This window comes from Salvelinus fontinalis, chromosome 12 (assembly GCF_029448725.1).
Source record: "Salvelinus fontinalis isolate EN_2023a chromosome 12, ASM2944872v1, whole genome shotgun sequence".
NCBI classification, from domain to species: Eukaryota; Metazoa; Chordata; class Actinopteri; order Salmoniformes; family Salmonidae; genus Salvelinus; species Salvelinus fontinalis.
In genome coordinates this window covers 31894591-31909575 of record NC_074676.1, presented here as the reverse complement: position 1 = coordinate 31909575, position 14985 = coordinate 31894591, and the positions used below count along the sequence as shown (strand labels likewise).

At 43.8% G+C, this 14985-nt stretch overlaps 1 protein-coding gene across 4 annotated transcripts in view; it reads left to right on the top strand.

Moving 5' to 3' along the window:
- Nucleotides 1-14774, top strand: part of LOC129867197 (junctophilin-3-like) — a 29630-nt gene extending 14856 nt beyond the window's left edge. Inside the window, exons 3-5 of one of the 4 annotated variants that reach the window (XM_055940429.1) lie at nt 7185-7309; nt 9208-10214; nt 11496-14774. In XM_055940429.1, the coding sequence (XP_055796404.1) occupies nt 7185-7309; nt 9208-10214; nt 11496-11576 (1213 nt within the window). In that variant the 3' untranslated portion in view covers nt 11577-14774. Of the gene's footprint in view, nt 1-7184; nt 7310-9207; nt 10215-11495 lie in introns of those variants that run through there. The other 3 variants (XM_055940430.1, XM_055940432.1, XM_055940431.1) reach the window with 3 other exon arrangements.
- The last annotated feature ends 211 nt before the right edge of the window (nt 14775-14985 follow it).

Here is a 14985-nt window from a genome sequence, read left to right as displayed (position 1 = left end):
TACATTGTACAGTAGCATACAGAAACACCATTAGCCAAAAACATAGAGCCACTAGAAAGACAGCAGTCACACACAGCATGATGTTAAAGGATAAGAAGCTCATTCACTCAGACATAATAAGCCAGAAGGTCCCAATCATAAGAATACAAATACACAACCATTAGGCTAAGCATTTCTCAATCAAATTGTATAACTATTACTTTTCATCATGTTCACCACACAAAGTAACCAGTGATCAATCTAAAGTTTAAATGCAACAATGTTTCACACACATACTGTACATTATTTTCAAAGAGACAGCTAACAATAGCAAGCGAGCTGCAATAAAAAAAACACTGTTCCATTCACCAGACAATGATCATTTGAAATATAACTTCTTGTTGAAAGTTCATCTTGAAAAGGGCGAAGCCAGAGTAACAATTTAGCAACAACATCCTCTTCGATAACACATTCTGCAGCTGCTACACACTTTTAACTAGCTTACAACAAAAGCTAGCTTATTAAAGTGTGGGAAAACTACTGCTCGCTATTGTGCAGTGTCCTGTCCTCCTTCAAGAAGCTGGAAGTTTCCATACGATTTTGTAAGAACCGTCCCACCCAAGTCAAAATGTGATTGGTTGATTCCACTGTCACTCCTAAATTATGCCCTAATACAGTTGAATGGCAGATGCCTTTTATCTAGCTTCTGAGGGCCTAGCCAATGGCTGACATAGCTAGCTAGATTTCTCTCCCCGGAGACCAACAAAGAAAAATCCTGATTGGATCTTTTTTTTGCTTCAGTGTTAACCCTTTCCTTTCCAAAACAACCTGAAGAGTTTCAGTCAGAATATCATTGAGAAGGATAATATAATCAGAATACCATTGAAATATTATTGAAAAGATTAAATAGAAATTCAAACAAAGTGTATATTTTAAAACGACAACAATTATTTTATAAATTCTTAGGTCTTCTCTGAAGGTGTAGAAGGCCCTCACGGTTCCCCACTGTTAGTTTGTGTATCCACTTCTGGACTGAGGAACTGAAAGAATGTATGGCAACATTGAGCTACATCACATTGTATTTATTTTAACAAACTGTCCCCAGTGACTATTCATTTAGTTATACACTAGGGTTGGATTACATAGCTGGTTGCTCTTGGATATCACACATGCATGTGGAACTCTGCATGGCCCACTATACTGAGTTCCTCATCCTGACCAAGCCAGACTGGGGTCTGAATGAGGCTGGTATGGATTGTTTAAACACGTTGCCCGGAACCTTGATGGGTCTATATTGATGGGTGAGCAGTAGAGACAATCAATGATGTGGGTATACACGGTCATGGTGTCATGGCTATGAACTATTACATCATTATTTGAAAGCATGTATACATTTGTTCGTATGTGTGTGTGTGTGTGTGTGTGTGTGTGTGTGTGTGTGTGTGTGTGTGTGTGTGTGTGTGTGTGTGTGTGTGTGTGTGTGTGTGTGTGTGTGTGTGTGTGTGTGTGTGTGTGTGTGTGTGAGACGTGTGTGTGTGTGTGTGAGACGTGTGTGTGAGACGTGTGTGTGAGACGTGTGTGTGCGTGCGTGCATGCACATGTGTATGTGTGTCCGTGCATATGTGCATGTGTGCATGTATTTTTGTGGTTGACAGAGAGAGATAAAGAGAAAGCGCAATTAGGCCATGAGCTATGACAACAGAATATCTGTGTGATCTGCCTGTTTCTTGACTTAGTTCTGCACTCCTGTGTTGGGCCATTGAAGCCTTCTCCTGGAGGTAGTTGGGAGAAAGGCATGACGGGAGATATAGAAAGAAAGAGAGAGAGTATCAGAGATACAGAGAGAAAGAGAGAGAGCAACAGAGAGAAAGAGAGAGAGCAGAGGGAGGGAGTGATATCTGCTTTGGCGGACAGCCGGAGAGTGACAAGGGAGGCTGAACTGGAGGCTGGCCCACACACACTCTCTCTCTCACACACACACACACACACACACACACACACACACACACACACACACACACACACACACACACACACACACACACACACACACACACACACACACACACACAATTTGCACATAAATATATGTGCATGCAAATAAATGTTCAAACACCCAGCACACTCTTCCAAGATCTCCAAAGTCTTAACTATGCATATCGATTAATTATTATATCATAGGATGCAACCCCAAAGGCTATTACTCTAAAACCTAGGGACTTAAGTCTTGTTTTACATAGCTATGTTACGTTTTTGTGGGCATCTGTACACTTCCATGTGTGTGTCCGTGTCTGTGTTTCTACACATACATACAGTATATGCAAGGGTATGCATTTGCTATATTTGGTTCTAAAACTCAAATCCCATTTAAGCTCATCAAACTCTTCCAGGCACACTGGCTACAGCTAAGTACCTACACAGGGCGGCCGGTAGCCTGGCGGTTAAGAGCACTGGGTCAGTTACCGAAAGGTGGTTTGAATCCACGAGACGACTAGGTGACAAATCTGACGATGGGCCCTTGAGAAAGGCACTTAACGATAATCGCTCCTGTAAGTTGCTCTGGATAAGAGCGTCTGCACATTTGTCTTTTTTAAAGTATAATAATAGGGCACACTGGCTACAGCTAACTACCTACACAGGGACACTGGCTACAGCCTACTACCTACAAAGGGCACACTGGCTACAGCTAACTACCTACACAGGGACACTGGCTACAGCCAACTACCTACACAGGACACACTGGCTACAGCTAACTCCCTACACAGGGCACACTGGCTACAGCTAACTACCTACACAGGACACACTGGCTACAGCTAACTACCTACACAGGGCACACTGGCTACAGCTAACTACCTACACAGGGCACACTGGCTACAGCCAACTACCTACACAGGACACACTGGCTACAGCTAACTACCTACACAGGGCACACTGGCTACAGCTAACTACCTACACAGGGCACACTGGCTACAGCTAACTACCTACACAGGACACACTGGCTACAGCTAACTACCTACACAGGACACACTGGCTACAGCTAACTACCTACACAGGGCACACTGGCTACAGCTAACTACCTACACAGGGCACACTGGCTACAGCTAACTACCTACACAGGGCACACTGGCTACAGCTAACTACCTACACAGGGCACACTGGCTACAGCTAACTACCTACACAGGGCACACTGGCTACAGCTAACTACCTACACAGGGCACACTGGCTACAGCTAACTACCTACACAGGGACACTCATTATAGATGAGGGCATCTACACCTCGATGCAGCAGGATAATAGATTTATCTGAACCCATGTCAGCTGATTCAGTGTGGCACTGCTGTAGCACAGAGAGAGGAGAGGATGAGAGCAGGGAATATGGGGGTATCATTTTGTATACAGGAACAATAGCAGCCACTGCTTGACTTTACAGCTGTGCTAAAATACAGTAAGGAGAATGTGGGTAACATACCTCTGTCTGTGAGGACAGGGAAGCACATTTTGAGGAACACCGTGGGAGAAGAGATTGACCTCAACCATTCTATGCTAAACATTTTAATTGCCTCTAGAGCAGTTCTCTGGTGCATACAGTACTCAGGCTAACCCAGATATTATGAGAGGAAAGGTATTTTCCTTGTAGAACTCCAAGACAAAGGTTACTCTTAGAGGTAAGATACCAATAAATAATGCATAGTCACAGAATAATATAGGTAAACAACAACAAACACTCACACAGAGAGAGAGAGAGAGATAGAGACATACTCACAAACAGAGGCAGAAGGAGACCACAGTAGGACAGAAAGAGACCACAGTAGGACAGAAGGAGACCACAGTAGGACAGAAAGAGACCACAGTAGGACAGAAGGAGACCACAGTAGGACAGAAAGAGACCACAGTAGGACAGAAAGAGACCACAGTAGGACAGAAAGAGACCACAGTAGGACAGAAGGAGAAGTTCATGAGATGTTAATAGGGTAAATGCGTTTATCAGAGTCCCTGCGTCATGGCAGTCATGTTTAAAACAGAATCCTGTCCACACATGTGCTGGTGATGAGACATTGATACCGGAAACAAGCATGAATCGTCTCCGGCTCTGTTCAACTCCATCTTGATGCAACTTATTAAAAAGAGGCTCCTTATGTGTGTCATCCTGAGGATTAGTGAGACTCTCCTTGTGTCCCAAATGGTACCCTATTCCCCAGATGGCTGTGGTCATGCCTTAGTCATACCATTCTAGGTTACTTAAGATTGTATAAGCATGGCCCCTTTTCCATTAACATAAGATTAGCTAGCAGCTTCTCAAGACAAATATATTCAGTGTGAATGAATGTGTTAGATAGATAAAGGTGTGAGAGGAAGTTATCTCTCTAAATGTCTGTTAGAGCGGAGGTGGGGAGGAGGGCGTTTGTCTTTACTTGTGTGTTACAAGGTAAATGCAGGTTGTGTGAGAAAACGTGTCTGTGTTTGCATGAGAAAGATGGTTCAAGAGGTCGAGACATTGTGCACTGTGAGTCAGAGAGCGGTGAAATAACTTCTGTTCATGTGTGCAGTGCACGTGCACATGCATGAGAGTAAGAAGGTGTATTAGGAGGGATGAGGGGTGCAGGCAAAAAGTCCTGTGTGTGTCTGATGTCATGGAATGATTAGTGTCTCTGTGAAATCAGAAGTGGTGTTCTTACTGCTGTGGCTTGGTGTGATATAAATAGACAGAGAATCAAATCCATATCTGTCTTACACGCCAGCACATGTGCTAGCGTGTGGGTGTGTGTGTGTGTGTGTGTGTGTGTGTGTGTGTGTGTGTGTGTGTGTGTGTGTGTGTGTGTGTGTGTGTGTGTCTGTCTGTCTGTCTGTCTGTCTGTCTGTCTGTCTGTCTGTCTGTCTGTCTGTCTGTCTGTCTGTCTGTCTGTGTGTGTGTGTGTGTGTGTGTGTCTGTGTCTGTGTCTGTGTCTGTGTCTGTGTCTGTGTGTGTGTGTGTGTGTGTGTGTGTGTGTGTGTGTGTGTGTGTGTGTGTGTGTGTGTGTGTGTGTGTGTGTGTGTGTGTGTGTGTGTGTGTGTGTGTGTGTGTGTGTGTGTCTGTCTGTCTGTCTGTCTGTCTGTCTGTCTGTCTGTCTGTCTGTCTGTCTGTCTGTCTGTCTGTGTGTCTGTGTGTGTGTCTGTGTCTGTGTCTGTGTCTGTGTGTGTGTGTGTGTGTGTGTGTGTGTGTGTGTGTGTGTGTGTGTGTGTGTGTGTGTGTGTGTGTGTGTGTGTGTGTGTGTGTGTGTGTGTATGTGTGTGTGTGTGAGTGTGTGAGTGAGTGAGATAGAGGGTGGGGTGATCACTGCATTCTTTCTAAATGATGAAGCTGTAAAATAACTCATGCAGTGTTCTGGGGCACAGTAACACTGAATGGAAGATTCCTATCCCCCCTCTCTCTCACTATGTTTCTCACTCCCTTGCTCCTGCAGTTGCTAGGACAACGGTCCAGGAGAGGGCTGGTCCCCGGTAGAGCAGGATGAGGAGCTCTATCCCCCTCTCAGCTCACCTCAGCTAACCCCCTCACCACACCCCTCTCTAACACCCACTAATGTGTCCCTACCAAACACACCAGGCCAGCCAACACTGTTCACATACAGCTATCTAAAATTACCAAACAGAGACTTTTACAGACTATTACTCACACACTACTTTCTGGACACGGACGGACGCGCGCACGCACGCACGCACGCACGCACACACACACACACACACACACACACACACACACACACACACACACACACACACACACACACACACACACACACACACACACACACAGTGCTGTGAGCTCTAGTGCCAGGGTGAAGAGAGACAGAAGTAAAAAGAAACAGAGTAAAAAAAATCAATAACCATCGACATGCAATACTGCACCAAGACAGTTCCTGCACAAACAAAGAGGAGAGAGGGAAATAGGAAAGAGACAAAATAGAGGGTTTAGAGAGAGAGACTAGAAAGAACGGTAAAGGCAAAACGATTGGGAAAGCACCATATGTTCTCCTCTGGACGTGGCTTTATGTCATGCGAGCTAAAACGGAATTATCCATTTGAAGGGATTGTTAGTGCACATTATCATCAGGCCTCTATTATTTTATGAGACCACAGTAGTGTGACACAGAAACAGATGTCAGTATGGGGCTATCTGTCACAAACCAGAGGGGTATACTACGAAGGAAGCTACAGATGTAGGATCTTAATTTGAGCCAGTTTGATACAGCAGGGAAATAATCCTGCAGCCACAGGAAATGTGAATTTTTACGTGGATTATAATTAATATTTTCAATTCAGCAGGCTATAGTGTGAAAAAGGCTTTTAGAAGTGAGGTATTTATTTTATTACTTATCGTTAAGGTCGTCGTTGGTGTGCTTATCAATGCACAAGTACCTTTTTCCCGCTCCTGTCAACAAAATAATTGTATTGTCATACAAAGGTTTTACTGTGTGAAGTTTCAAGTGCATTCTGTCATTACTAAATGTGTAATGTGATAGGTATTTCAACATGACTATTTTTTAACACACAAAAAACATTTAATTAAAAAAATATTTAAAGTTTTGAAGTGGATGAATCTTTGTGAGAGGGAAATAATCTGATTTCATTGGTCCTCAACTCGCGGCTCAGATACTCATACACCTGCACCAGAGCAGGTTATTTCTGAAGGATTCATTGCCATAGAAATGTACCTGGCTAAAAGGTGAGACACTTTCGTGGTACCGGTTATCCCGAGTTGAACTCAGATTTGACCAAAGTTACCTCGGTAACTCCTAAAACTTGATTCGTAGTATCGTGTTCTGGGTTCAAATACTATTTAGGGTTTTTCAGTTACTTTCAAAGACAAGTAGTTGAATATTGGAATTTATTAGAAAATACACTTGGAAAGTATTTGAAAATACTGAAATACACTGACTCAAATACACTCCCATGCATTTAACCCAGGCATTTTAAAATAGTATTTGAAATAAGTATTTGAAAATACGTTAAAATAGTAGGCTATTTATAGGAAATGATTTGAAAATACTCCAGCATTGGAATTGGGCAGCCCTGACTTAGAGGGTCTGACCTCACAGGAGAAATGGGAATTGGCTGTCTATTATATTACACATTCCAATGCACGTACAGTACACTCACAAAGTCAGTCATGCAACTTGCTCCCTGCAGTTGCATTCTTTAATTAATTATTATTTACTCACCACCAGGACAGCCCATGCACGAGGGAAGGCGGAAGCGGCCATGGGAGCAGCCCAGAAGGCCCAGGAAGAGTGTCGCCTCGCCAGGGTCACCGCCAAAGAGTTCTCCCCCTCCTTCCAGCACCGCAAAAACGGTGAGTGTGCCACCATCCCCATAGCAACCATCAATACACCAGAAGCACCAATTTTGTCACACACAGTCTTTTTATAACCACAAATGTCAATATACTAATGCCCTCTATTTGGCACTCACAGTGTGTCACTTTATTTTATCAACTTGAAATGCTGAGAGAAAATACATACTGCATCATATATGAATAAACATACAGTATGTCTCCTGGGCATGTAACTAATGACAAGAGAGAGGAGAGAATAGCCAAATCAATCAGGTGTCAGTGGCAGGCATGTGGGTGCTCTACTGTATGTGCTCGGGCCCCATGGGACCGGTTACCCACAGTGCAGTGCAAGTCATGAGTGATGGAGGCAGCAAGAGGAAGCTGGAGGGAGGTCAACATTGAACTTTCCAACAAGCCCACGCAAGGCAGGCTGACTGACACACACACACACAGTCTTAAACACACACACACTTCCTGACATATACTGTCCCTTGATTGTTTGTTTGTTCCACGTACCTGACAATACCTTGATGGCTGTTTTTAATGTCATGACATTATAAAGACTCACAGTTACAGAATCCCTAGGAGGCTGAGTTTATACTCAGAGCAACGACAACAGCATTTGTCTTAACTGAAACGGGTCATTTCACCAAGCTCTTATGCGCAAACAAAACCCTTTGCATACAATATCTGTGCACTTGCACATTATAAATTAGCCATTTGAGCACTGTTGAGGCTCAGAGTGAGAGTGAGAGTGATAGTGTTGTGCTGTGCCTTGCCGTGCTGTGCTGTGCTGTGCTGTGCTGTGCTGTGCTGCCTGTTGAGCAGAGTAAAGATTGTGTGAGTGCTGTGACTGGCTGGGTGCAGACGTCTGGGAGACAGCGAGGTAAGGTAGGCAATGCAGAGAGAGAAAGGAGTGTCTGGCGTAACTGAGTAGAATGCTTAACCAGCTTAACTCTCTCTGGTGCTGCTGACTGAAAAACCTTGAAAAGAGGCAGAGTCTAGTCTACAGACAGGACAGGAGTGGTCAGGAATAGTCTGTCTGTCTGTCTAAGAGGTATTCTATTCTATTGTGTTGTGTGCATGATTGCATGATTGCATAATAGAATGGGCACATCAACTACACGCATCTCAGGAAAGGAAATTAGGTCATTTAAGGTCAATATATGGGGTTATGGTTCCTTCATATGCACGTCCCTTTGATTTCCTTTACATAATACTGACATCATCTGGTTGACGTTAGCAGTACAGCTGTTCATGTCATTCATGAGGTAAATTGGCCATATGACAGAGGTTGGACTTCATGAATATAAAACAAAGAGAACTCTAAATCATTCACTTTGAAATGGAACCATCCCAACGTAATAACTCTAAATCATTCACTTTGAAATGGGACTATCCCGTAATAACTAAATATTTCACTTTGAAATGGAACCATCCCAACGTAATAACTCTAAATCATTCACTTTGAAAAGGGACCATCCCAACGTAATAACTCTAAATCATTAACTTTGAAATGGAACCATCCCAACGTAATAACTCTAAATCATTCACTTTGAAATGGGACTATCCCAACGTAATAACTCCAAATCATTCACTTTGAAATGGAACCATCCCAACGTAATAACTCTAAATCATTCACTTTGAAAAGGGACCATCCCAACGTAATACGTCTAAATCATTCACTTTGAAAAGGGACTATCCCAATATAATAACTCTAAATCATTCACTTTGAAATGGGACTATCCCAACGTTGTGTGTCATGCTGTCCTGACTCTCTGTCTCTCTGTTGTGTCTCTGTCTGTGTCTCTCTCTCTCTGTCTGTGTCTCTCTCTCGTGTCTCTGTCTGTGTCTCTCTCTCTGTGTCTCTGTCTCTGTCTGTGTCTCTCTCTCTGTGTCTCTGTGCTGTTGGTCAGGAGTAGAGGTCCAAAGGGCAAAGCATCAGAACTCCAGTGAGAACGACATTGAGGTGGTCTCCAGTGGCACAGGGCCAGACAGTCCTGAACTCTACATGAAGGGCACTACGCCCCCAAACTTGACCCCTGACCTTAGCCCTGAGGCCAGCCACCCCTCCTCACCCCCCTGCAGCCCTGCAACCACCAAGCCACACTGCACCAAGAACGCTCGCTTCCTGCGGCAGAGTGCTGTGGACGATGCTGGGGGTGGTGGCGGTGGGGGAGGGGGCAGTAGTGGGCAGGAGATCCAGGTGCTGATGGAGGGGCGCGGAGGGGGGGAGTACCTTAGGGCCAACAGCTGGAGTGAGGACAAGGACAAGCGCTCTTATAAAGGGGGCAGCTGGGGCAGAAGTCGCTCTACCACCTCCTCTATCCAAGAGGAGGCCAGGGGCAGCGGGCGCACCAACGGCCACGGCCACAAGCACGCCTCCTCCAATCACAAGTCTCGAGAGCATGGTTCGTCCAATCACAAGGCCTCCAGGGACCGGTGGTCGGACTGCCCGTCAGCATCGTGGAGGTCCCAGCGGACGCACAGCGGTGACACACGGCTGCTGGAGCAGGATGAGGAGAAGCTGAGCAACTACGAGATGGAGATGAGGCCGCTGCAGCCGATGGACTCCAACTCCCAGAAGCCCTATGGGCTGGGAGAGGAGGGCCATGGTCACGGGGGCGAAGCCCACTCCCACACGCTGCAGAAACAGCGGCCTAGTAAGAGCCGGGAGGCCAGGGAGGGCCGAGACATGGAGGCGGCACGGCCTTCAGGGGCGCGGGAGGGTAAGGAGGGTAAAGAGGGCAAGGAGGGACCGGCCCCAGACTCAATGCAAAAGATGGACAGTCTGCGCAAGGAGGACAAGCTGGAGGCTCGGCCTCTGCGCAGGGATCTCACCCTCTCCCCCCCACAGAAATCCTCACCCATTGCACTAGAACACAACGATGACAAGACACTGACCCAGCTCAAAGCAAACTCGGTAAGGAGTCCTCCTCTCAACCACACATTCATAGTCACATTTAGTCATGTCATTTGTTTATTGTGTGCACACATGCAGAAAAATACACATGCATGAGTAATCACTTCCATGCACATGTCAATTGCACTTACACAGCTCTCAGATACAACTTTACTGTATACAGACAAAATAACAGAATTAACTCTTATGTGTAAGGTAGCAAGTGGGAGCATCCCAGGCCCTGGTGTAGTCTCCTGATAGACAGGTGCTCTACACAACACAGACACCTTGGTTGGGCTTCTAACCTCCCACAGTCCCCTCCACCGCACCACAGCCTCAGCTAGCTATCTCCCACTGTACTCCCAGCACCTTAGTAACAGCAGATTGGCAAAGTAGCTCCTTCCACAAAGCAGCCCCGCATTGGCTGCCCCACGCTCTGTTGCTAGGGAACAGGTTATGCCTTGCTTCAGCGGTAGCCAATAAGTGGGCGTGTGATGGTGACTGGAGGAGGGAGGGGGGGGGATGTTTGCAACCGCAGTGAGGCAAGTAATGCAGCGAACTTGTGTAAGACAGGTTCACATGAAACACAGACGTAGATTCTGCAAGTGATCACATTGTAAAACACTCTTGGACAAAGATCCCACTATGATATATTTTAACAGCCTGGGCAAACATACATCCCATCCATGAGGGTACTCCAACACATGGAGCTAATGTCCACGTATCTCACAAACAAATGGGATCAGTGACCTGAGCCATCTACACAACATGTTTGGCATGGAGAGTGCACCACGTAAAAGACATGATGAATTATGCACAATACATCCTTAGGGTTAATCATTCAGTAACATGGTGTGGAGTAAACATAGCTGCTGTAGGCTACCAATGATTGTGTGAATTACAGTGTAAAGATGTATCTGTATTCTAAATATTTTAGATATCTTACTATGGACTCAATTGCTTTGATAATTACATAGGTCATTTGTTATGCTCTCTACCTTGTACAATAGATCCAGTCCTGCACATTTTCCATGACAGTGTTACGGTACACAAGCCAATCAGTTAGATTTCACTAATAGTCTGCTGTTTAGACATGCTGGCTCTCAATGACACAGAGACTCACTTGAAATTATTGTATCTCTCAAATTAACCTAATTATACAGAGTAAAGACCAAAATCAAAGAAAGTACACATTAGCTGTGTATTTGCTTGTGTGTTAAGGCAGAGCTGTGTGTGTGTGTGTGCTTACGTTAGTGAAAGTCTGAATGAACATGTTCTATTCTCTCCCTCCCTCCTCCACAGAGCTCCAGCTCAATTCTGGTCGTCATGGTGATTTTGCTCAACATTGGAGTCGCAATTTTGTTTATCCACTTTTTTATTTAAAAATGTATTACCTATTGATTCCTTTTATTATTATACATTATTATGAGTATTATCATGACTATCAGTATCCAGCCCTTGACCATTTGACACTTCTGTAAAGAATACAGTAAGAGGATAAACAATATGGGAATACAGATGGTTCCCAATGCCCAGATTTTAGATAAGCAGTTATCTGCAAAACATTTTGGATTTAATTATTTCTCTTCCTGAAATTACCTGTTTTTCTTCTTAAATCATAGTTTAAAAACGTATAATTAAAATGATTCATTTGCTCACGTATGACATGTTAATATATATAATTTTTTATTCCTTAATTGCCTTTTCTCTCTGTTGATGTTGCTGATGTTCTTTTGAGTTTGTTTGGGGTGGTAGACTCAGATGAGTGGTGGCACTGCTTGTATGATGGTGTTGTGGGTCAAATGAGGCAGAAAATAATGTATCTACTCCGGTTGTGACTGTGTCCACCTGACCTGGGTTCAAATACTATTTAATAATATTTTGAAATACTGTATCTGTGCTTGATTGAGCTTACCTGTTGCAATGGAAACAATAGAAAAGTCCCAAAAGTGCAAAACCATGCCTACCTGACAGTCGAGGCAGGCTAAAGCAAATGCTGAAAGTATTTGAAAGATTTCAAGTAGTATTTGAACACAGGTGTTGTCCACCCAGTAATACAAGGTTCAAAGGGATGGGAAACGGCCCCCTGTCCCCTGTCCTACCCAGTGCCCTCCGAACCCTCCCCCTCCTCTCCCCCTGCACATATCACCCTTCTGGCACGTTGTTCCCCTTCACGATTATAAGTTCAGCCTCTCACCACCCATCCTTCCCTTTCCCGGTAGTCCACTCATGACATCACACCATATCCTGTTACCCTCTTTTCCTTGTTTCATGTAACTCTCCTTTCATTTTATACCCCACCGTGCTCCCCAAATCCTAACAACCAACCATTTTCACCAAGACTTCATTTTATACCCCACCGTGCTCCCCAAATCCTAACAACCAACCATTTTCACCAAGACTTCATTTTATACCCCACCGTGCTGCCCAAATCCTAACAACCAACCATTTTCACCAAGACTTCATTTTGTATTCTTCTTTCATGAAAATATGACAAAATAAAAATAGGGCTGCGAAAAAACTTTTGCAACTACAGAATCTGGTCAGCAACAGGACATGTTTACAATCTGAAAAACCAGGATGACCAATACAAAATTGCCTCTAACAACTATAACACCATACCTATCTATTTTAGTAAACCGTTTGTAAATTTAGCAACTTGGGTTACCAAGATTGAAAAATGCGCAAGGAACAACTCTTTATCAACTCTAATCCGTCTGCAACCAGAGTTGGAATAGTTCTGTCTGAAAGGACTTCATCCAGGTCACTATTGTAAAAGATTCTCTCTATAGTCTACAACAAAAGTCTGTAATGTAAAAGATTCTCTCTATAGTCTACAACAAAAGTCTGTAATGTAAAAGATTCTCTCTGTAGTCTACAAAAGTCTCTAATGTAAAAGATTCTCTCTATAGTCTACAACAATTCCATGTACACAACAGGTACAATACTCATGCACGTCTATCCAGTGGAGTGATAATACGCTAGATTTGTATAAAATATTGACATTCCAACCAACTTTATCAGTATCTCTCTGGCCTTTAATGTACAGGTTGAACTTCATAGGAGGACTATAGGGCATGACATTCTGTCAGTTGTCATCTAATGGCCCCTACAGAGGTCTCTCTCTCTCTCTCTCTCTCTCTCTCTCTCTCTCTCTCTCTCTCTCTCTCTCTCTCTCTCTCTCTCTCTCTCTCTCTCTCTCTCTCTCTCTCTCTATATATATATATATATATATATATATATAGTATAATGACTAAAGGTTTCTACCCAAACCTCACCACACACCTGGTCTGGAGCCACTGGCTGGCCGTACAATAAGAGACTGGTGTGCCCAAGTACAAGTTCAGAGACTGTTATGTTTCAAACTGCTGCTTTCAAAACAACGATTTCCCAAGACAGAAAAAATCATCAACATTTTTAGCTATTTGCAAGACGTCTGAAAAAACGCCAACTGCCTTGTTTTATAAAGTAAGAAAAAAAATATATTCTAAAATGCATGGTCACGTATGTTTTAGATTTGTATACATTTTTTTGAAAAAACAAAAAACAAAAAAAGAAAACATTTTTAAAATGTCATCCCAATGAGGAAAGGTTGTCTTTTACGGGCTTTGCCAAGTTGCTCTTAGTTGTGAGCAAGCAGAACCTTTCCAGGTGTTGTCCAGTACTGTTCTGAGAAGCAGAATCTTCCATAGGATAGCCTCGGCTGGCGCTATAGTACGGTACAGTAAAGGAGTCAGACACAGTATACTGCATCCCACTACTTCTCCATGACAAAGCTCACATCTTAGACGTAACTAAACAAGAGAGAAAAAAAACAAACAGACAAACTAAGAGAGAAATGTTTTGTTTATCTTTTATAGCTGGCTAACTAACTCAAAGACTCTGAGACATTTATAGCATGTCTGTAATGGGCTAGTACTCCCTCCTGATTGTCCTGGTCCTCCAGTCAGTAATCATTCACAATCTACAGTATGTGTGCTCTCTTCTCTTCCTCCCATACCTCTCCGTTTCTCTATCCAGCAAAGTCAAATAGAGCTGCCGATGTGAAGGAATGAAAGCTGGGGCCAAATGCTTGGAGTTATATTTTTCAAGAACGTTTGCGCCAGTGGAGGCTGCTGAGGGAAGGACGGCTCATAATAATGGCTGTAACAGAGTAAATGGAATTGCATCAAAGACATGGAAACCATGGGTTTGATGTATTTTATACCATTCCACTATATCCGCTCCAGCCATTACCACGAGCCCATCCTCCCCAATTAAGGCGCCACCAACCTCCTGTGGTTTGCTCCCCCAGTCTTGACTTACTGAGGTACTGTTGGAAACTGGACTGATACTGTAAGATGGTTAAGGCATATTATGAGAAATGGTTCACTGATTCAAAGAATAACTATGAATATTGGTCCAGCGGGTCTTGATGCTGAGAGGTGATCTACCTGGTACCCATCACCTTGAGAGCCCATCGCATGCCCAAGCATGCCCAGTTCTTTTTTTCTCTCCTCTTCTCTTTCATTTATTACCTTTTTGGGGGTTTGTTTGTTTTTGAGTTATGTGGAGAAAATAATGAAAGTGTTTGAAAGAAAACTCATTGTTTGTGGTTATTGAATCCTTGTCTTCTCCCTCTTTCTTCAAGTCTTATTTTGCTCAGATCTTCTCCAACTTTGATATTGTATTATTCACTCAATTCTTTCCATATACAGAAACAGTACTGACGATATCAGCAATAAAATGCATTTTGTGTGTGTGTGGGGCCATGTGTGTGTGTGTGTGTTTTCCAGAGTGTGTGTTTGCGCAT